The sequence below is a fragment of the Patella vulgata genome, chromosome 8 (genome assembly GCF_932274485.2).
Source record: "Patella vulgata chromosome 8, xgPatVulg1.2, whole genome shotgun sequence".
Taxonomy (NCBI): Eukaryota; Metazoa; Mollusca; class Gastropoda; family Patellidae; genus Patella; species Patella vulgata.
In genome coordinates, this window is record NC_065886.2 from 14660086 (window position 1) to 14684258 (window position 24173).

The 24173-nt window shown below is 34.4% G+C and overlaps 2 protein-coding genes and 1 long non-coding RNA gene across 3 annotated transcripts; all 3 read right to left on the minus strand.

Annotated features, from left to right (window-relative positions):
• Positions 1–251: 251 nt before the first annotated feature.
• Positions 252–3076, minus strand: LOC126829577 (serine-rich adhesin for platelets-like). Its single transcript, XM_050559523.2, has 2 exons — positions 2962–3076; positions 252–2324 (listed from the first exon to the last, which is right to left on the minus strand). The coding sequence occupies exons 1-2, from the start codon at positions 3031–3033 to the stop codon at positions 657–659; spliced, it is 1740 nt and encodes a 579-aa protein (XP_050415480.2). The 5' UTR covers positions 3034–3076; the 3' UTR covers positions 252–656.
• A 2202-nt stretch (positions 3077–5278) lies between these two features.
• On the minus strand, positions 5279–19665 carry LOC130014108 (uncharacterized). Its single transcript, XM_056103000.1, has 16 exons — positions 19552–19665; positions 18848–19049; positions 18421–18487; positions 17961–18125; positions 17509–17604; positions 17117–17296; positions 16464–16538; positions 15841–15951; positions 14632–14841; positions 13795–13918; positions 12383–12444; positions 11776–11865; positions 11067–11249; positions 10238–10344; positions 9383–9600; positions 5279–8465 (listed from the first exon to the last, which is right to left on the minus strand). Exons 1-16 carry the CDS (start codon positions 19565–19567, stop codon positions 8125–8127), a joined length of 2247 nt encoding a protein of 748 aa, XP_055958975.1. The 5' UTR covers positions 19568–19665; the 3' UTR covers positions 5279–8124.
• Positions 19666–20247: 582 nt separating this feature from the next.
• On the minus strand, positions 20248–24153 carry LOC130014109 (uncharacterized). The gene is made up of 6 exons (XR_008789087.1): positions 24073–24153; positions 23262–23408; positions 22742–22924; positions 21604–21708; positions 21044–21138; positions 20248–20376 (listed from the first exon to the last, which is right to left on the minus strand). It is a non-coding gene; the product is annotated as an uncharacterized LOC130014109 (long non-coding RNA).
• Between the last annotated feature and the right edge of the window lie 20 nt (positions 24154–24173).

Below are 24173 nucleotides of genomic sequence, written 5' to 3' on the forward strand. Positions count from 1 at the left end.
AAAAGGGGGCATCATCACCATCCTATCAGTAATTTTCTATTAACTCTTTCTTGGATTTTTCCTCAAGTTAAGTTGAGGATATAATATTATAGTACCAGGTTCCTCTCAAGTATAGTTATTATAGTGCAAGGGTTCGCTCAAGTAAAGTTATAATATTATAGTACCAGTCTTCCCTCAAGTAATATCATAGTATCAGGGTTCCCTCAAGTAAAGTTATAATATTGTAGTACCAGGATTCCCCCATTTAAAGTTATAATATCGTAGTAATAGGATTCCCCCAAGTAAAATTATAATATTGTAGTACCAGTCTTCCCTCCAGTAAAGTTATAATATCAGTACCAGGATTCACTCATGTAAAGTAACCGTCTTCATTGGCCCTGTCGGAGCAGAACAGTAGGACGTTAAACCCGTTTTTATTTCATTTCCCACAAGTAATGTTATAATATCACAGTACCAAGATTCTCTCAAGTGAACTTATAATATACTACCAGGATTCCCTCAAAGTAAAGTTATAATATTATAGTACCGGGGTTCCCTCAAGTAAAGTTTAAATTGGAGGAAACGGGGGGGGGGGACGTTTTCATGGAATAACAATAACTTTACAAATAGGAAACAAAACATGTTGTTGAAGGAGTAACTATATGTCTTTATATGCCCTATTGATGCCTCACAGATCCGGGCATTTCCATATAAAAGATAGATGTCGCAGATGAACTAGATGATGTCCCAGATAATGAAAGTCGTCGACCTGCTGCTTCGCGCATCCCACTGATGCGACGAGTTCTCCCTGACACCGAAGAATTTCGTGATGATCGTGGTAACCCAGAAGGAGGATGGGGTATCCTTTCAGGAAAAGTACAATTAGTAGTGTACATCATTTGTTCGTCATGGATATTATATGTATCGGGTTTGGGTAATCCATTATGGCGTTTATCAGGCATTACAGTACGCCGTGAAGCAGTTCTCTGGGTTGGGCCAGATGTAAATGTCATTGGTGGTGAGGCATGGGCATTGTATGTGATGGGCAATTCACTATTACGTTTATCGGGCTTCATAGTACGCCGTGAAGCGGTACCCGGTGTTGAGGTAGGGCGAGTCGCTGCTAGCGTAGTTCGAAAGGTGGATGTGTCTGACTGAGAAGAATGCGTTGATGCATCGGACTGGGAAAAATGATGGGCAGATGTCACATCTGACTGTGAGTTTGACATCCTCGATTGATTGTCGTGGTTTGTAGAGATCGCTGATCTTGAATCCAATGATAAGGATCGAGAGGAAAAGTGATCCATAGTCATTGAAGGAGTGGGGGAATTTGATGATACAGCCGAACCTGGAGATTGGTGGGCTGAATTCAGCGAGTTCGGGGAAGCATAATGTGTACCTGATCTTTTGAAACGAAGGGTGGGTGCTATGGGCAACGAGGAATGGCGAGGTTCTTGTGTCCATGACTTAGAAAACGGGTGAACCGATGTCATCAACCAAGAGGAGATATCGGCGGATGTTACTGACTGGGAGAAAGGATCCATTGCTGTCACTGACTGCTGACCAGAATGTCCGTTAACTTGGTGTGATTTCGGTGTAAAATGAGGACGACGGTTTGTTGTTTCAGACATTGATACACAAAATTCGGATGTCACTCCCGAGAAGGAAGACCGCCGGGGTCGAAGAGGTGTTACTTCCCTAGTCTCACTATTACGGGGTGCTGCAGCAGAATTTCTGGGTCGAAGAGGTGTTACTTTCATATTCACACTATTACTGGTTGCTGCTGTCGAACTTCGAGGTCGAAGAGGTGTTATGTCCATATTTACACTATTACCGGGTGCTGCTGACGAACTTCGAGGTCGAAGAGGTTTTACTTCCATATCCGCACTATTACTAGATGCTGCTGCCAAACGTCGAGATCGGAGAGCTGTTACTTCCATATCCGCACTATTACTAGATGCTGCTACCGAATGTTGACGTTGGAGAGGTATCCCAGACACTCCCGAACGTTGAAAAGCTGGTTCTGAAGCACATTGGGCGTTTACTAACACATTCGCACTACGGTTGGGTTTAACCACCGAGGTTTTGTGGGAATGGACACGTGTCTCTCGAAATGTTCCACTAGGTGTGTTAGGCTGAGTCGTTGTTCCTGTTATTGTAGTACCAGAAATTGGTTTTGGGTTGAGCTGGGAAGACTGGAATGCAAGGGTCTGTAGTGTTTCACCAACGGACTGTTCATCGGTAACTGATAAATCTTCCGAGGATTTGGTAGTGGGAAGAGTTTGTGAATTAAATCCAGACCTAAACTTCCCCGCAGTACGTATAATAGCTAGTCTTCTTGGTTTCTGAAAGTTGGAAATATGAAAAATAATATAAGCATGTGTAATTCCATATCATTTTCAGCATTTCTTAATGTAAAATTCCCAAGAGATAGGTTTGTACATTTCTTTAAAACAGTCCCTAATAAGCAAAGAATCTTAGTCTCTAAAAGATTTCTCAAAGTAATGTTCCCGCTAAGCTAAAGCCAGTGAAGGATTCATGTGGTGCCCCATCCCGCCCCCTTAATAACAATATAAAACAAAATATTTTATTCTTTTTCTATGAAACGTTTAAATTTGGACTTTCTATTGGTTGGGTTGGTGTAGCTGATGGAATTCGATATTATGTTCTGGTCTAGATAAGAGTCACAAATCACAATTGACACACCGATTTTCCAAACTTTCTCGGGGATGAACCCGGGCTCCCACCTAATCAATTACCCGACATGATATTACATGACATGCAGTAAGACCCGAAACGTCATATAATAAGGTGGCTTCATCAACCATAGTTGGTTATTGCTCTTTTGGGGAGTATTAAACTGCTGAAAAACAACTTTGACACAATACATCGTTACTAAAACACTATAATCCTTATATTCGTTGAATAGAAAATTATGATTAAATATTAAAACCCCATTCTGGGCAGATATTATGAACTTACCCAGGCTGATTTAGACGGGGCCCCCATCTTGGCGCCCTCGTCTAATGGTTTAGCGTGTGTTGCCTCGGCCATTATCCTTTAAATTAATCCAAAGTCAGTTTCGTTAAAATTCAGCTATTAAACTCTTCATATATTCATTAACGAAAAAATACACATACAATTAAACAGTCCACAAAACCTGAGCTACCATTTTTTATACTTCAAAGGAAAATCTTTAATCCAGTCTGCTTGCTTACACCTTCACTCCATGTTAACAAGTGTGACCATGACATCATGGAATAACAATGTTGTTTCTCTCACCGTTTCTAGGTAGGGCATCCTCATATGCTCTGGTTGATTCCTCGCAATCTACCCGAAAATGTCCCCGGATCTACCTGAGTTAGTTTATATCTCGATCGTACAAACACATTTTCAAAATGCTTACCACTTTAAAATATTGATCGAAGAAGCTTATTAGTCTTTGAGACCTTAACTGAAGACAATACATGTACTAATTACCATCTGTCTTTCCTGAATATTCGAAATCAATTAATCGATAGAACCTGGCCATCGCATATATACCTATCTTCGTTTCGTGTTGTTCAAGTGTTCCGGATGTAGTAGCTGATGATTTCCTAATCAAAGTTGTAACAATTTATTACCACGCGACTTTTGATTAATAATTAGGCTGACTTTGATAACGGTCGACTGGGGAGATTCGTCGGATCAATAATACCTACTGTAACTAATACTGCAGTTCTCGAGATAGCTGGGAAAATAATTGCTTTGTGTTTTAGTCTCGAACAAAATTCATGATTAATTAATTGCGTCCAGTGGTCATTGAGTAATAGAATGATCAATTCAATCGTGATTGTTGCCAATCAGATCTGACTTTCACGAGCGTTTGTAACAATGAACAGGTGTAAATATATGTACATAGCTATGCTGTTTTTTCACTCTTTGTATCAATCAAGTGTGGAACATCTATTACATTTAACGCCCGACTGTACTCAACATTATACTGTTTTCGGTGGTTTAAAATTTAATTAAACGCCATGGAAGAGAGAGAGAGAGAGAGAGAGAGAGAGAGAGAGTTTAGCGTCCACTTAACACAAACATATGGTCAGTTTTATCTAAAAGATTCGATTGTGCGTAAAAGCGAGTATTGGAAACGCACGCCACTTTAATTACAAGCCCTATTATCTAACACAATAAGTGTTTTTGCTTTTAACACATTCGGAACCAGGAATTTTTCAGGAGGGGGTTTCCCAGGTTCTTGTGAAGGAAATTTGACAGTTGACAATGCTGATGCCATCATCGTCTCCAATTTACGTAGGCACACATACACACTGTAGAGAAATCAACAGTCTGTTTGACGTCAATTTTATTATGGATTATAATAATAGGATCACATTGTGATTCGGATCAATTTCATTGATGCAAAGCATTAATTATTGTGATATCACATATGTCTATGTCATTATCCCGCGCTTTGAATGCCCATCACATCCTCAATCTCACCCCCAGAGATAACTTTTACCTTATCTCTGGGAAAGAGATTGTCTCACCCCACCATCTGATCATAAAAGGATAAAGCATACGACCGTGACACTTTTCTCATAAAAGTGTTTCTTTACAATTTATTTTGTATTGCTGAGGCAGGGTTAGGGGGGGGGGGGGGTATCGACCCGCCCCTGACATTAGGTCGTTTCCGGGAATTGATATGATTTGGAGAGAAAATATATAGCAATTTTCGAACTTTTGTTTTTTGCCATTTGAAATTCAGTTGGAGAATAGCGATCGATATTTTATAGGTAATATCATCTTGTCTAATAATGTTGTACGTACGTGATTATATTCTCATATTACAGGGGCTATATCTATTAACTGAAATGAGGTTTAACATCCTACTATTCTGCTCCGAACTGTGCTATTAATACTTTTGTAAATATATTTTTAATTTATTGTGGGCTCTGGTAAAGACAAGGGTGTCTTAAAAACAAATAACATACAGATAAAGTTCATATTTAATCTAATTTATTCAGCAGTTTCTGTAGATCAAATTAACAGATTACATTTTGATTTAAAAGTGATGACTATATGTAGTGTGTAACAAACAAGGCCAACTAGTGTATAAGGTATATATTAGCCTGTTAAACTATTTAATGTATTTATAGTATATAAAATATAGATTAGCCTGTTAAACTATATAATAGATAGTATATACCAATAAACTATAACACATACTTATGGAAGAACAATTACTGATTTATTAGGGCGACGTTTCGAAGAGTATTCTCTCAACCTTGAGAGAATACTCTTCGAAACGTTGCCCAAATAAATCAGTAATTGTTCTTCCATAAGTATGTGTTATAGTTTATTGCTCTATCCAGTTACTTAATGCCTCTAAAAGATCATAGTATATACCCGTAAGATATATATTACCCTGTTAAACTCTATAATATATAATAGATAGTATATAAGATATATTAGCCTGTTAAACTATATAATATATAATAGATAGTATATGATACACACATCTACATATACCAATTGTCATTTCCAATATTACCATTGTTAAAATTGAGCTTTTTGGACTAAAGTGTCTAAAATATACTATGCTAATAATATGTATAATTTACCCAATAAATAAATTTACAAATTTATTTACGAAGTGCACCAAAATATATATTTTTACTCCTCGAGTTGTTGTTCTCTATTGCACTTTTGACAAAAAGTAACATATATTAAACCTCCATTGTATGCCAGACAAGTGGTGTTTGTCATGGCTAGTATGGACACTATCATCCAGACAAGCTGTGTTTTTCATGGCTAGACACTAACATCCAGACAAGCTGTGTTTATCATGGCTAGAAAGGCCAAAGCAATTTGATGTTCAGTTCTTGATAAATAAAAAGCAACTTGAATCACATGAAAGATGATTAGTTTCAAATTTCAAAACTTACAAAGCTTTCAAACTTTTGATTTTTAAACTATGTTTTCCCCAAAGAAGTAAGAAACAAAATTTCAATATTTGTTCTAAAGGCAATATAATTGATGTGGCCTAATGATATGTTTTACAAGACATAAAATATATTCAATCAACAATCAAAACATAAATAGACAAACTACATTTAAAACCCAAATATTTAATCTATTTAAACATTTAGAGAGAACTGGGGTTTACTGTCCACATTAGTAGTGGGAGAATCCCGGATGTGAGGTAGCCGACCCTATTCTTGTTATGTATAAATGTGGGAGAAACCATGTGTTAGAACATTCAACCATCTGTATTGGTCTCCATTGAGTTATAAATAGACACAGGTACAATGTACAAGGTAGATTATGCTTACTTTTATTAGAACACCTGATACCATTACAGATTCTTTTGTTGCACTCTTGTAATTATAAATACTATGATAAATAATGGTATAATTGTAAAAATAGAAATTAAAATAAATAAAAATATGGAAAAAATAAATAAAAAAACATTTGTAATACCCTGTAAAATAAATAAAGTCAATTACATAAATAAGTGAACAAAGAAAAGAAACATACCACATAGATTACAAGTAAAATCTGGCACACACTAGGTAACCATTGGTGATGTCGAAACCACAGTGGACGACAAACATTCTACATAGATTACAAGTAAAGTCTGGCACACACAAACAATTATTGGGTAACCAGTGATGCTGTCGAAACCACAGCTGACGACTGGTCAAAGATTGATACATCTGATCAAGTGACTGTCAAATTGTCGGTGCCCATGGATTAAAAAATCTAGTTAAAGCATGCTCATACACAGTAACAGGCAGTTGAAAACTTGGTTGATATTTGACAGTTTTTGGACAAGTAGACAATGCTTACAAATTGTCTAAGAACATTGTTTGTGTAATGTTTAACTGTTTCAGAAACATGATTTGACAAGCACTATTTTTTTTTTTAATCTTTTGTTTTTGTAATAACCAATATATAAATATGTAAGAAAATCAGGCAGTAGAAGTATGAGATGTACTATATATGAAAACTAGACAAATCCTAGTAAATTAAATTATTCAAACATATATAAAATAAAATATAAACAGTATCACAGTCAGAAAAAATGATTGGAAAAAAATAAAAATACATAAAAAATATTGTCATATTAGCACACTTAAATAGAGGGACGGAGAAATTCAAATTCAATAGTACAAATATACAGTTGATATAAAATAAAGTTATATTCAAACCTGCTAATTATCATATGAATGATTTTGAATTCTTTGCAAATGACACAATTGTAAAATATAAAAGACAAATTTGCGACATTTGGCATTCTCTGCAGGCGATATAATGTGGTTTTGGGGTGTATAGGCCACAAGATGGCCTGGATTGTTTATGACAATCAGAAGAGCTAATTAAAAACAGCCATCTTCCATTTCACTCCATCCCAGAATTCCATCTAGGATCAAAGCCACTCGGCAAACCTCAGCAGATTCCAGTATCCTTCATCTAGCCTCGGCTGTATGACTAAGTCCGCCATTGGAACTGCTTTCAAGTTCCCGGATTACCAACGGCGTTGTACATGACGACGCCTTTGAAGAATGTTTTATCATACAAATATTTCAAAGTCCGAAGCTGTTTTTCTTTCAAGTTTATCCGATTTTCTTCAAACAAGAACAACTTTGCATTGAAAATTCTACACACGCTTCGAACGACGAATTTTGATAATTTCTTTTTAAAAGCGGCAAGTTTTCCTAATAACTAAACCGGTGCCGCATCGCAATTGTATAGGCGTAGGTACATATCACTTACCGTCATACAGCCGAGGCTAAATGTAGAGTAACGGAATCTGCCGAGGTTTGCCGAGTGGGATCAAAGCCTTTTATTAATCAAGGGAAGTAACTCAATTAACACAAAGAACTCAGACCACTATTCCCTAATAATATGAATAAGTTGATTTAGTAAAGGAGTATATGACAATAAACAAGGCAGCACTAATAAATGATGTGTGAAATTTTTTATCGGCTTTTTTTAAAATCTGATTGAATCCCAGCAGATATTTTTGTTTTGTTTTCTTAATTAAATAATAATCAATGTGAGTATATTTTAGTGTTGATTAAAATGTGAAAGTTCGATATTATTCAAAAAATGTGTAAATGAGTATCACTGGTTTTAAATACTTAGTTTGTACATAAATATCTATTGTACTGTGCATGTTTTACTACTTTTTTCTGTTGCAGTTGCACTATTTTTACCACTATTTTTGTCATTAGCACTAGTACTTTTCGTCGCAGCATTAGTAATCTCAGCAACATCCGATGCTGCCTTGAAACCGATTTTTGATTTTGTTCTTTTTACAGGCTCTTTTTCTTTTGGGCTTTCAGCGGTGGCATCTTTTGTTTTAACAGAATCTTTTTCTTTCGAGGTTTCTGACTTGACATCTTTTGTTTTCTTGTCGGTTGTTTTTGATGCTTTTTTATCAACATTTTGTTCTTCTTTTGGCTCTGGCTTTGATGCAGATCTGTTTTCTGGATCTGTCACTGAATATAATAACAATAACCCAAAACAATTATTTGAGATGAAATGAAATGGGGTTTAACGTCCTACTGTTCTGCTCCTACTATGCTAATAAAGACAGGCATACGCCATACAGTTTGCAATGAGGGAAATTTTGCCCAGGCAGCGGCACTATGGCCTACTCTTATATCGAATTCCCACTGTCAAGGATCTTTTACGTGCACGTCAATGTATACATGGTACCTTGGTTTTTTGTCCCATCCAAATGACTGTACAACTGCCCTTGTCAGGCCCTCCGTTATGCACCCAAAAAAATTATTTAAAACCAAGGCACATTGTTAGGCACAATCCATCTGGTGTCTTATTTTGTCTGGCACAGATTTGTATTTTTTCAGGTTTTTTAATGATATTTTTCAGCGAGGCTGGACAGGCAAACTTACTCCTTGTCACGTACAAGCTGGCAATCAAAACCATGCCACGTGACTCAATAACTGACAGAACTTATTATCAGTAAGAGCATGCATTAGACCATTTGGCCACCCAACCCCCTAACAATATCAAATAAAACTTTACATCAAAATCTCTGAGCTAGAGAAATGAAAAGAAATGGGGCTGAATGTCCTCTTGAAGATATGGGCGGACACCATACAGTGGGCTATAAAGGAAATTTGCCTGAATAGTGTTATTACAACTTATTATTATTTCATGCATGCCAATGTGTACATAGGACCTCAGTTTATCATCCCATCCAAACGACTATACTTTGTCCCTTCCCAAAACCTTCCTCCTGCACAATTGACAAGGGGGACAGAAATCTTGATGAACTTTCACAGCCAACACCGAGAGCGAAACCAAGACTTACAGGCTAGCAAGCTTATGTCTTACTCACTGAACCACAGTGGTTTCCCTGAGCTAGAGATAAATATCTATATTATCTTACATGATGGTAAAACTACTTTAGGTGTTTTAGATATCTGGGATTTCTTCTGTTTATAGATATCAGATTTCTCCATGTATTCTTTTAATAAAATATCTTCCTGGTATAAATTTTTAAACGTTTCAGATGATCCACCGGTACCAGTACTTAGTTTGGTTATACGTGGCATCTTCTGATGTTTTTCACATAACCAGTAGATTTTACCACTTGGTAAATGACATCTAGAATAAAGAAAAATATTGTAGTACATCAAAATAAAATGAAATGAAATGAAATGGGGTTCAACGTCCTACTGTTCTGCTCCGATGGGCTAAAGTACATCATAAACATATTAGTGAAGTGTTATTGGGTGTTCTGGTACATGCACCCATCTGCCATTACTATTATTGTAGCGTTGTAAGAAAGATATGGCATGTACTCGATTATTCAGAGTAAAAGTGGATACCATGCCTTTTTTCTGTGTTTGTCAGGACATTTTAAAATGAATCAAGAACAAAACTTGGAATACTACTCAAGTAAGTTCTATTTTAAGCTACTCAAGTTGGTCCTATATTTAGCTACTCAAGTTGGTCCTATATTTAGCTACTTGAGTTTGTCCTATATTCAACTACTCAAGTTGGTCCTATATTTAGCTACTCAAGTTGGTCCCTCTATTTAGCTACTCAAGTTTGTACTATATTCAACTACTCAAGTTGGTCCTATATTTAGCTACTCAAGTTGGTCCTATATTTAGCTACAAACCAAAAACATTACATTCATCAATATCTTTGGCTATTTTTATCAGGAACACCTCCACAGTAATAGACGATGAAAAGACTCTCAATCACTTTCTAATGAGCCTGTTTAAACTGTACTTACCGAACAAGTTGGTCTAAGAAAGCAATCATTTGGTCCGAATTATCTTCAATAAGAATACTTCTTAAGGTTTGGAAACCCTGAACGAAATCTGTATGATCTTTTGATTCCTAAAACAATAACATGGATGATATTTAGGAAATAAATTATTCATTTCTTTGTCTATGAATATCTTTGTTACATTATAAAACAATTGGTGAAAATCTCCATCAACCATGGCCAGACCTAACCCCTTTAAAATCTTATCTTTCTGCAACAGGCAGTCTAAATGAAGACAGACATACACCATATGCAATGTACACGTACTATGATGTTACAGTTTACGAGACGGATTTTATTTTTTGAAATAAAAACAGGGGATGCAACTCTTTTTATGTGATCTGGAATTATCTGAGAACCAGAATATTTTTTATATGTGGCCTATAGCGTTTTTTTCTCCTGTCTGTCTCCCAATGATTGAGTTGGATTCCAGGTGCTGTATAAACTGGGCAAGATTAAGACCCACAGAGGCCCTAAGCACTTAAAAGATTATGGTGCCACCAAAATACAAACAATAATAATCCACAAACAACCGCCAATCATGTGACTAATAGTTTTTCGGAGACTTTATACACGTCATAATTAATTGAGACAAAATAGGTAACAGTAGGAAAAGACAAAAGACAATGAAAACATAACTGAAAGTTCCTTATTAATTTTTAAATTAAATATCTTAAATTTTGGCATCTAACAAAACAGACATTCTCTGGTACCCCCATAACCATGATACCCTAAATACCTGCTTATTATGCTTAATGGTTAACCCAGCACCGTGTTTAAACTTCATACTAACCTGTTCAACCCAACTAACAAACTTTTCACCATTATTACATGTATTGGATATACAGGTTAAATTGATATGACTCTGTCTAGCAATGGCGTAAAGACGTCCAAGATAAGGTGACATATTCTTCAGTTGTTCTTTAGCACTATCCGATCTTTTAAAATGGTAAGATTTATCACAAACATGCCAGCCCTGTTAATAAAAAAAATAGAACTGAATAGAAATGATCTCAAGGTAATAAGTATGAAGTCAATAAATATATGTATATCTTATATTAAAGATGCATAATGTAAGATTCAGATAAATAGCTTGCCAATTTCGCTATAATAGTTCAAAAATAGATAATGAAAATATTGATTATATCATCCAAATTACTTTAATCTGAGTTAAGTTATCACTGTTTGAAGATGTAGATTGTTTATTATCATACAAACAGTACCTGACAATCAAGATTAAGTCTAGATAATGCATTTTTAGATTATATTATTTATTATGTCAATCCATTTAAATCTCAGCCATCCGATAATCTAGAGAGTTGATTATAGGCTAGTCATGTGAATAAATATCTAACTAATAATTAATATAACATTTGAGTTTGAGGCCAAAATAAAGACCTGTAATAGACAGATATAGCTCTGACATAATGCATCTTTAATGTTGTCATATTTTGAAATTGTACAAATCTGGAAGGATGCTAAAGTATTGAAATATAACTGACCTCCTCATATTCACACATCATCTTAATACACAAACCATCTTCATCCCAGATATCATCTATATCAATCTCTTTATCAACATCTGTATTTATCTATAATATATATATATCAATAGTTTAAAATATATATCAATATAGTTTATTATTTATCCATTACAATATATATCAATAGTTTATTATATATATATCAATAATTTATTATATATCTATTAAAATTGACCTAAAACATCATTTTATTAACTTGGGCCATCCATATGCAACGATCTGGTGAAGCTATATTCTGATGTAATTAATGCATTCTTGTATTACGAAAGTGCTTTTAAAAGGGATCCGTTGCTGTTGGTATGGTTAGAAGGCCCCCCCCCCCCCCCGAAATTTAAAGTACATTCCAATGGATAATGAAATTGATGACTAATAGCATAGCTCATGACAGTTGTCAGACTGTCATTATTTTAATGAACATGACCCTTTTCGTGGACTATGTTAGACTCAAAATTTCTTGACTCTAAATTTTTCTTTCAAATGTGCTATCATTTTGATCTCTTGTTATAATAAAAGGACAGGTGATCCTTGAAATCTATAATATCTTATTAATTTACTATTTACTTACTTGAGTTTTTTCTCTAGTTGTCTTTCTTGCAGTTATGGGCCGTTTCTGTTTTCTTCCTTTGCCTGAAAAAGTACACAATCAATTTTCTCTTACAATATGTCATATTTACCAGATGTTTTATTCTATTCATCCAATCAAAACTTTGTAGAGAGAGAGAGAGAGAGAGAGAGAGAGAGAGAGAGAGAAAAAAAAAAATGGGGTTTAATGTCCCCTCAACACAAACTAGACCATTTCAGACTAACATATGAGGGGAAACCTAAGGACCCAAAGAAAACTTATGAGGTTGGACAGGCGACCCTACTCCACGCTACTCTTTGTTGTGTACAAGCTTGGAATCGAAACAACACCACTTGACTCAATGACAGAAATGAAATGAAATGGGGTTTAACGTCCTACTGTTCTGCTCCTAACCTGGGCTAATGAAAACGGGCATACGCCATACTGTGTGCTATGAGGGAAATTTTGCCCGGGCAGCGGCACTACGGCCTACTCTTATATCGAATTCCAACTGCCAAGGGATCTTTTACGTGCACACCAATTTGTACACGGGACCAGTTTTTTGTCCCATCCGAACGACTAGACAGCTTTCCTTGTCAGGCCCTCCATCCTGCATCACTGACAAGGGGGACTCAATGACAGACCTTATGATCTAATGCACACGCATGAAACCATTCGGCCACCCAATCCCCCTATTTCCATTTCAATGTAACTTAGACCTTAAATTACTAATTAGATCATTTCATTTTTAGTTCCTTAGGCTGTACACAAATAATTACCCACTGGAGTCTCATGAAGGATGGTTTGTTTAGAATTGATAAATATAGAATTTAAAACTGGAAAGGGTTTAATATTAGTAAGGAAATGAAATGGGGTTTAACGCATACTGTTCTGCACCGACCAGGCTAATGAGGGAAATTTGCCTGGACCGAGGCACTACAGTCCACTCTTATTTACAATTCCACCTCTTAAGGGTTCATTTATGTGCACACTAATGCAGGCCCGTAGCTAGCAGGGTGGGGTGGGGTGGTGGGCAGCTGCCGAACCACGCGCTTTCCATTAGCCGCACTACAAAGCCAACGATCCAAGTGCCCATATCAGTATAGGCGCCCCATTTAGCCGAGTGACATTTGTTTGGCTGTCCCCCTTGCCTCACCGCTAGCTAAAGGCCTGCAATGTGTACACAGGTTTTCGTTAAAGATTTTTATATTTTCAAGATCTACTAAATACTAATTAGTCCAGAGCATAGACTTCATTTGGGTATTGTTTAGTTGTGTTGTTTTAGCAAGAGTTTCTATCTTTAAGGTTTAGTTTCAAACCATTGTTGGCAAATTGTTTAAATATTAAATAAAAAAACTCCCCACTAAAACAGTACATCTACAAGATGTAGCGTTAGAACTATCAATACATCTCACCTGTACTTGCTGTTGTTTTTTCAATGTCTAAAACAATAAGTCGAGGCATGGGTGTCTGGTCCATTCTACTTATAAACGAGATGATGTGACGCATAAACTTTCTCTGTACTAATTCTCTCTCTTCCTGTTCAACATAACACAAATAAATTATTGTTTTTATTTGAATTAAAACATTAATACTGATAGAAAATACCCCTCTCAATCATACAATCAAAAATAGGTTTCTTCTTTAAAAATCATAAGATAAGTTGTTATATGAATTGTTCAAGTTACATACATGCATCATGTTATTTGATTTTGAAGCCGCCATTACAAGGCAATGTCAGTGAGTTTAATTCTGCATAAAGCATGTTTTTATATGCCCATCATGGGGTAATATTGCTGTCCCTCCTGTCTGAACATGGCCCGTCTACTATTCTCGTGAGTAATACTCTACATGTCAGAGTTTTGGTGGTCCTTTTTTCAAACTCAGTGGGATAGTTTGCTTAATGAAATTAAAAGTGGATATTTGCCCCTGTCACCAAAACGTAGTTAATGCTGTATAGGTCAGAGTTTTTGAGATATATTTGTAACATCGCTGGAATTGAGTTTGTTTAACGAAGGAGCTCAATTGATTTTCAATGTTGTCCAACGATTTTTGCCGAGTTACTGACGTGACAACCTTGTAAAGGATATAGGCGACTCTACTTTTTGTCATATACAAGCCTGGAATCACAACCACGCTACTTGGATCAATGACATACCCTTATAATCTAAAGCACACAACCAAGGGTTCTCAGCTCCCCCACCCCCATCGCTGAGAACTTAAAATCCACCGTTAATAAATCTGTTCTGTACCTGATAAGAGACGTTGTTTTTCTGTTGCTTGGCAACTTGTTGATGTATTTCTGTTATATCCTTCTTCACTTTCAAAGCCTCACTTTGTAGTTTCTCGGCAGCTGTTGGTAATCTTTCCTTCACAAACGAACATAAAGTATCTAAAGCTGACTCGTTTTGTTTTTGTAGATAAACTTTAGCAGAATTAGAACGTTGTTGTAAAATTCCAACCTGTAAATACAATACAGTGACAAAATTAACTAACAATCACTTCACTGATTGTATGGAATGTGATTAAAGAAAGAGAGAGAGAGAGAGAAATGGGGTTTAACGTCCACTCGACACAAACTAGGTCATTTCGGGACTAACATATGGTTTAATTTTATTTCAATAATTCGCTTGCAGGTAGGGGTCTTTAGCAGTGGGAGGAAACCGGAGGACCCGGAGAAAACCCTACTCCTTATCACGTACAACCGGGGATTCGAAACCACGCCAGTCGACTCCATGACAGACTTTATGATACAGCGCGCGCACGCTAACCATTCAGCCGTCCAACCCCCCAAGAAAGAGAGAGAAATGGGATTTAACATCCCCTTGACACAAACTAGGTCATTTTGGGACTAATATATGGTTCAATTTTATTTCAATAATTCATGGTTGGAGGAAACAGGTTTAAAGGGAGAGAGAAATGGGGTTTAACGTCCACTCAACACGAACTAGGTCATTTTGGGACTAACATATGGTTCAATTTTATTTCAATAATTCACTTGCGCCAAGGTTGGACTGCCTACCCGACTCCTTATCAGGTTCAAGCAGGGAATCGAAACCGTGCCATCTGAGTCAATGACAGACCTGGATCACATATTGACCATATGATAAGAGAGACCTGGGTAGGAAATACCAGTATTCAGACCCAGCATATTCTAGGCGAGAAGCCAGGGTATTTATTGAGTGAATGACGAATCCTGAATATAAATAAATATCTAAAGGGTTATTAATTAATTTACAAGAGCTAAAAGAGGTCTATTTTCTGACTCCAAATGAAAACATATCTACTGTTGCTCCAATTGGTGATGGGTATATATACTTACTCATTCTAGAACATCTAATACCAATTTACAATTATCAAAAATAGTATTTTCTACTTTTGTTTATTTATTGATTTCAAAATTAGAATATATGCCCTTGGACTGTTGGTAATTGTTTTCTCAAGTAAGTTAATATGCCTACCTCAGAGACTTTCCACTCTCGACCCGTACCTACTATAGCTAGCACTATCGGTAGATTTAACGTTAAAACAGCAAATCTTAACTCCATCATACAATTCTTGGAATTGACATACTGTAATAGAATAACATAATTATATAAAACTATGGTAGTAATTGTTAATAATTAACAAGTCCACTGATATATTTGACCAAAGTGCTTAACTGTAACAATGGTGCTGGGTTATAATGAGTTCCTGATATATTAAGACTACAGTACTTCATAATAACAATGTTCTTATAGGTTATAACAAGTCCCTGATAATATATTAGACTACAATACTTCAATGATTTTGGGTTGTAGCCGGTCCCCAATATATCAGACTGAAGTGCTTCATGATAACAATGTTGTTAGGTTATAACAAGTCCCTGAGTGCTTCACCATAACAAGTTCCAGATATTAGACCAAATAAGTGCTTAACAAAAAAAAAATGTTATTGGGTTATAGTGAGTGAAGCACTGACATAGTAGGGTGACATGTTGGCCCTTTCCTAACAACAAGTCCCTGATATATTAGACTATGGCAGGAGCCATGTTTACCCATGTAATATAGCGAGTTCCCAGGGTATATAAGAGAATAGAACCTACCTCATCTGATACACAAGCTACCACAACTTTAGCATGTCTTAAACCTTTAGATATATTATCATATAAACCTCGATTCTACAAATATAAATAATATTACTAAATCAAACACCTGCTTATGGTTCAAGATACCAACAAAAATAGGCTGCCCGATAACACCCAGTATTCACAAGCTTAAATTTAGATAAAGTCTGACGTTTCCTTTAAAATTGTACTGCATCATGTTCTTGTTGTTCACTTCTGGCTGCTCACTTTGAGTTTTCAAAATTGTGGTGCATTGTGCTGTTAGACCATCACAAAACCCCAATTTTTCCTAAACCACCTAGACTCAGATTTGTAAAAAAGCATCATGTACTTATTGCCAGGGTTCAGGTAGTTAACGATATTGAATTCATCATGTACTGATTGTCAGGGTTCAGGTAGTTAATGGTAATGAATTCGTCTTTTACTGATTGCCAGGGTTCGGGTAGTTAACAGTATTGACTTCATCTTGTACTGATTGCCCGGGTTCTAGTAGTTAACAGTATTGACTTTATTTTGTACTGAATGTCAGGGTTCTGGTAGTTAACAGTATTGAATTCATCTTGTACCGATTGCGAAGGTTTGTGTAGTTAACGGTATTGAATTCATCTTGTATTGTTGCCAGATAAACTTACCACTGTTGTCTGTTCATAATCTAACCAGACGTTGATTCCTTTTTCAGCTAAATATTTTTTAATAGCTCTCGGATCATAATCGCCCAATGCTCCTTTAATTTTCTTAGATCCCTTTTCAACAGCATCATGGGAGTTGGCCCAACAATAACTTAAAAAACATTCTGGGTGATCCTTCAATTCCTGAAAATATAATAGAATGGATAAATTATAAATATTTAGGATATGTCAGCCTCTTTAAATCTTTGAAAGAACCCTTGACAGTTCAAATTTGATGAATAGTAGGTTTAAATCCCTCATAGCCCATTGCATGGCCAATACCCATCTTTGTTAGTCCAGCTATTGCATAAATGTAGGACATTCAACCCCCTGAATGTATAACAAAATAATTTTACCGTTTTAACTATACCAGCTAGTTTATCTGCTATGGCTTCTTTCAGTTCTGGTATTTTCTCTGCATAACGTTGTTTACTTTTAATCATAATCATTTGCTGAAATAAATAGATAACAAATAACTATGGGTAATGAGTACACAGAAAAGATACCTAAAAATAATCTAATCCACATTTCATATACTTAACCATAAAATATAAATTACCTTGCACTACTCCTAAAACTTGAGGGGGCATGAAACACCATTTCATTCTGAACTATACCCCTGTTTACATACCCTCTTGGTGGAGTCAGAACCGTTCCCAGAATGTGTATGCTATCTACCCAGGTGTAAAAAAAAGATTTAAGGGAGTGATTGCTATTTTTAAGAGTATGGTAAAGTTACACAGTTTTATAGTATTGCATAATTCATTAATTTTTGCTTGACATATAACAATATAATATGTAGACGTACCTCTTGTTGTCCAATCCTCATACCTAGATCTGTTTTAAACCAGGCTAGACTATTACCTATAGGTGCTATAACATATTGTTTAGTTAAACCATCTATTGTATATAACAACAGATCACGACATTTCTCATCTCGTTCAAAATTATCAGAAATCAGAGCTAAAACAACCTGTAAAACATATAAAAAGATCACATCAGAGTTAAATTAACCTGTAGAAATATAAAATAATAAGAGCTAACACAACCTTTAAAAACATTATTAGATATGAGAGTTCAAACCACCTGTAAAAACATGACATCAGAGCCAAAACAAACTGTTAAAACATTTGAATATCGCAAAATAATGTTTTATATATAAAATGTGGCTGCTGATATTTGAAATGTATAAAATCACACTCAATGTTATTCAAGTACCATAAATAAATATTGAAGCTGATATTAACTACAACATATAAACTACTTACCTTACAATTCTTTAGAGCAAGAGTCATTTCATTAATACCAACAGTTCTCATATCACTGTTAAACCAACTAAAACACACAGTCAAAAAGAATTATTTCATTGATACCAGCAACAGTCCTTATATCAATCAGATAGTCAAATATAATTATTTCATTGATACCAACAGTCCTCATAGAACTGTTAAACCAAATAAAATACACATAGATGATCGTTTGATAACAAGTAAAAAATAATCATTGAATCATTGCATTGAATAGTCATAAAAATGATCCTAGAAAACAGCTAAATATAATTATTTCATTAAATAATTATTGAAAAAAATATTCTTTTTTTAAATTTGTGATGATTAGGGAGAATGAGCTCCCTTATATAAATGTATAACGGGAGTATGTACATGTAAAATCTAAGGACATGAAATTTTTATTTACCAAGAATGTCCAGCTTTTTCCAGGTCGTCTTTTAACCACTTTGGATTAATTTTATCTCCAGTTTCTTTGTCTGTTGGCATATCTGACGCACTGTATAAAATGGTCACATCTTTTGACATTTCTGTATTTAATTCCTGCATCATGATAATACTTCTCTGAAGATTGGCATCAAAGTCGGTCGTACTATTTGATGGTAATGTTTCTAAAAATATTAAAACAGTTTTAACCCTTTAGCAGTATATATGTATATATTGATTATCCGAGTTCCTTGAAAACAATTAGAGATAAGTGATATAGCTCATACTAGTGTTCCTTAGACCATCTTGAATTGCCCCTGGTATGTCAGCAGCTCTTCGTATTGTTCACTGTTCATGTGACTCGGACGGTCTAGTATAAGGACACCTAGTTACTGGAGCTTCAAGTGACTCAGATGGTCTAGTGAGGTCTAAGGAGATCTAGTTACTGGAGTTTCAAGTACTAAACGGTCAAAGACAAAATTGATTTAAATAAAAGACGCCATTTTTTCTATGAGTACTAAAATATATCTGGGGCAGCCCATGTTCAATATGAGAATAGAAACCATGTCACATGACTCAATGACAGACCTTATGTTCTATAGCAAACACGTTAGACCACCCAACTCACCCAACAATATCAAATAAAACTTTCAATTAAAATCAATGAATTAACAGAACAATGATTACCTTCTAAATGTGACATGGATATGGTGTGGAAATATTTACGACATTGTAGAAATGGTGCTTTATGATCCTTGGCTTTTGTTACTAAATCAGAATCAAACAGACATGGATCTAAAGTTCCCTGAAAATAAAAGAAACAAATGTTTTAAAGTAGTGTTGACTGGACAAATTCAGTGTTTTGAAATGTTGAGTCTATTTGACCGGAGGAAGAATTTAGCTGTCATAAAATTATAATTTCAAAGACTTTAAGTTTAAATTAGAATAAAAATAGTCTTTATACATAATATAACACTTGCTAAAAATTGTCATTCTTGTAAAAAAAACAATACCTTTCTAATCTGAGATAATGAAAATATGTCAAAAACTGAAGGGGTTGAATGTACTACTTCTCTGCACCAACCAGAATAATAAAGACAAATATATATTATGGAGTGCACAATGAGTTAAATTTTGCCCAGACAGTGGCATGCCAATGTGAACATGAGTGGACCTCATGTTTTTGTCCAATCCAAACGACTTTACTGAAATCTTTAAAGAAGCTGAATGAATACAAGTTAACTACTGATGTTTTGGTTTCTTCATGAAATGTAACAAATCAATTTGAAGACATTTTAGAGTGGATTAAATCCAGGAAAATTTGAAATTACATTGGTTTAAAAATAAAGTGTTCAACTTGCCTCTTTTACAACACAATCAGGACAGGGTACAAGAAAATCATAAACAACACCATGAAAAGATTCTTCTATTAAACCTTCTATTATCTCATGTACAAGGAATATTATATTAGCTGGTTTCTGTCCACATACTTGTATTTCTAATTCACTTTCACTGTAATAAAAAACATAACATAATTCACTTTCACTGTAATAAAAACATAACCCAATTCACTTTCACTGTAATAATAAACATAACATAACATAATTCACTTGCACTGTAATAAAAAACATAACATAATTCACTTTAACTGTAATAAAAAACATAACGTAAAGAGAGAGAGAGAGGAGATTAGGGGTCTTGTGCAGTGGGAGGAAACCAAAGAAATCCATGGGGTTTAAGTCCCTGAACACAAACTAGATCATTTTGGGGTTACTATATTTTGTTTCAATAATTCATTTGTGCATACAGGTATTTAGTGGTGGGAGCTGGAAACCAGAAGACCTGAAGAAAACACACAAGGTTGGGCATTTACTCTACTCCTTGTCTTGTACAAGCATGCAACTCGACTAGGTTTGATAATAATTAGAGAAGAACAGCTGAAACATCGCTCAGTAATAAGCAGTAATTGTATTTCACAGAATTGTGGCCTATATAAGTAGGTTCTGATGACCTGATGTTCGAGACCCATGATGACAATTAGTTAACTATACCTAGAATGGACCTGGTAACAGTCCCATGGAATACTATAGACTTCATGATGACCAGGTGACAGAACACCTACATAATAAATGGGTAAAGAAGTGGTTTGAGGAGTTTCTTGGGAAAAGTTGGTTCTTACCTAATTTGTCTGATGAGAGCAAGATGATTATTTTTATTTAACATAGAACCTCTCTTCCATATTGATTTCCCATTTGAAAACTGGAAAAGTCTAACCTACAAACAAATAATAAATAAATTTTAAAAAATATTCAAACACGAATTGTATTCTCTCAAACCCACTAGCAGTAGCAACACTATCAGTCTCATACCAATCAATTGGGGGAACAAAACAGCACTTTCACATAAAAACAGTATATTTTCAGACAGTACTGTTTTGGCCAGCATTAAAAAATAATTTGTTTACAGTCCTCCTCAATTAGGATCCAGTATGCTTATGTTTTGTGATTATTATTTTTTTAAAGAAATAGATTCTATTTTAATCAAATGTTTACGATATGGCATTATCCATGTGTTAGATATTTTGTATTTTCAGCCTCTAACTAATTGGTTGTCTATATTCCATTCATTCTTTGGGATTTTATCTATTTTATTACTTGGTTTGTTACCTTTTGAATTTTTACTTTGCAGATGCTCTACGCATCGCATTAAGGAAAATGAAAGGACAAATATTAAATCTACCTGACATCTGTTAAAAAGACCAGCAGGTAAATAACTGAATCTATAAACCATCTTTGATTGTTCTTTACCTTTCTTCTTTAATTCATCATTAGACGGCCAGACAGTCTACAAATATAAACAACATTAATCAATTATAAATCATCATCAGACGGCCAGACAGTCTACAAATATAAACAACATTAATCAACTATAAATCATCATTAGACGGCCAGACAGTCTACAAATATAAACAACATTAATCAACTATAAATCATCATTCAAGGGTTAAATAAACAACCAAATTTCAGCCTAGAGAGGACTTTTGATGTGATCTGCTTGTCTTATACATAATTATTCTATGGACAATCATTTCATCTCATTAATCCTTAGATGGCCAGACAGTCTACAAATATAAACAACATTAATCAACTATAAATTATCATTAGACAGCCAGACAGTCTACAACTATAAACAACATTAATCAATTATAATTCATCATTAGACGGCCAGACAGTCTACAAATATAAACAACATTAATCAACTATAAATCATCATTCAAGGGTTAAATAAACAACCAAATTTCAGCCTAGAGAGGACTTTTGATGTGATCTGCTTGTCTTATACATAATTATTCTATGGACAATCATTTCATCTCATTACTCCTGTATTGTACTATTGTTAGATTATACCAGGAAGACTATGTAAATTAAAGTCATATTATGTATTATATACTTTATAACCTATTGTTGTACGTTACCTTATATTATTTATAATTCATTGCCATGATCAATCCTTTATGTATTGTAAAAATTTAATTTTTTGTATACATTATTAATATGTGAAGACATCCATAGAAGGCAGACAGCTAGCTTATATGATTTAATGTATATCAGAGTGAAGTATTAAGTGGTGAATTTTTTACCTGGACATATTTTTTATTTATTTGTGTATTTATCTACTGTAAACATAGAAGCACTAAATTGTACTTTATCAACTTTAATTGGATTAGAACACTGCACCATTTAATCGGTTAATATTCATTTTGCGTTATTTATTTATAAATTAGTCAAACGGCCAACTTTTTATCTAATTTTTATATAATACATCTTTAAGTTTACCAACATTATAATCCGTGTGTATTAAAAGATGAAAAAGTTACCTCAATAGCTTGTTTAGGTTCTTCATGTGGAAGAAGACATGGTACTATATTAATATCTTGATGTGGTAGAGGAAAGGTCAGATCAAATTGTTCTGTTAACTGTAATAACCATTGATGGAGACTTGTAGGGTATTCATTCCATATTGTCTTCATGTCAGAATGATGAAATTCTCCTCTTTTAGCCTATAAATAAATAAAAATTGTAAATTAAATTTGTAAAATTGTAAATTAAATTTGTAAAATTGTAAATTAAATTTGTAAAATTGTAAACTCAAAATTTTAAATTAAAATCGTAAATTAAAATTGTAAAACTGTAAATTAAAATTGTAAATTAATATAAAAATTCTAAAATTGTAAATTAAAATTCTAAAATTGTAAATTAAAATTCTAAAATTGTAATTTAAATTAAAATTGTAATTTAAATTAGAATTGTAAATTAAATTAAATCAAATTAAATTAAATTAAATTAAATCATCATATATCTACATTAACGGCGATGCAACTATAGAAGATTAATTACCTGAATGGGAGAGCTTTTAACTGATACAACACAAGACATAACATTTACAATCCACTGGGGGTTGATCACCACTCTATCTCTTAATACATCATTATCAAAATACTGTACAGTTCCTAACTCATGTAAAAACTGAATGGCTTCCTTAATCTGAAAATAATAATACCAGGATTGTTCTAGTGAACAACTATAAATAATGTGACAGACATTTTTTATACTCAATACAATAGGATTGTTACGGTGAACTCATGAATAATGTGACGTATGCCAGACTTTTACTGAAAAAAGTGGCGGCCTAGACGCCGAAAAATATGTTAATTTTGGAGGAATATGACTGCTTTGAATTTGATAAAAAGTACGGGTCGGCACGCTTTCATTCTATCTATCGTATTAGGACAACACTTAAATCTTTAGGAATATACTGACATAAATTTAAATACTGTACAGGAATTAAATATGAAAAATAACGAGGTGCACCTAACTTTTATTACGTGCGAATTTGAATATTTTGTTGTTACAAGATTTTTGTGTGTGGTCTCAAACTGGCCGCTTAAATAATGATAAGAGTTAAGTCCCTTTATGTTCGGTAAAAATGTCTGACAAGAAAATTTTTGAAATCCCATCACTGCATTATTGTAACTGTAAGTCACTGTTCATATACAGCCGACATCTTAATATGTATATTAGGTTGTGACTGTTGTGCATTAGATACTGAATAAAACAAATGGCAAGAGATGGATTTCTGAATTAAAATGGATCACATTATCAACTCAGTATTGTATATGTTCGATTTAAACTCTAAGAGAAAACCTACATCTTTTTCATCGTAGATTCCTTCCTCCATACCATATTGTCTTATTTTTGACCATTCCATTATACTTGTATCCTTTCTAGCGCTGAAAAATAACAGTCAAA

Excerpts from the sequence above, each read along its gene's own strand:
- LOC126829577 (XM_050559523.2), bottom strand. The coding sequence starts at position 3,033 with ATGGCCGAGGCAACACACGCTAAACCATTAGACGAGGGCGCCAAGATG. Across the intron at positions 2,325-2,961 it reads CCCCGTCTAAATCAGCCTGG|AAACCAAGAAGACTAGCTAT; the intron begins GTAAGTTCATAA and ends TCCAACTTTCAG.
- LOC130014108 (XM_056103000.1), bottom strand. Across the intron at positions 13,919-14,631 it reads AAAACAACGTCTCTTATCAG|GAAGAGAGAGAATTAGTACA; the intron begins GTACAGAACAGA and ends TATGTTGAACAG. Across the intron at positions 12,445-13,794 it reads AAAAACAACAGCAAGTACAG|GCAAAGGAAGAAAACAGAAA; the intron begins GTGAGATGTATT and ends GTACTTTTTCAG.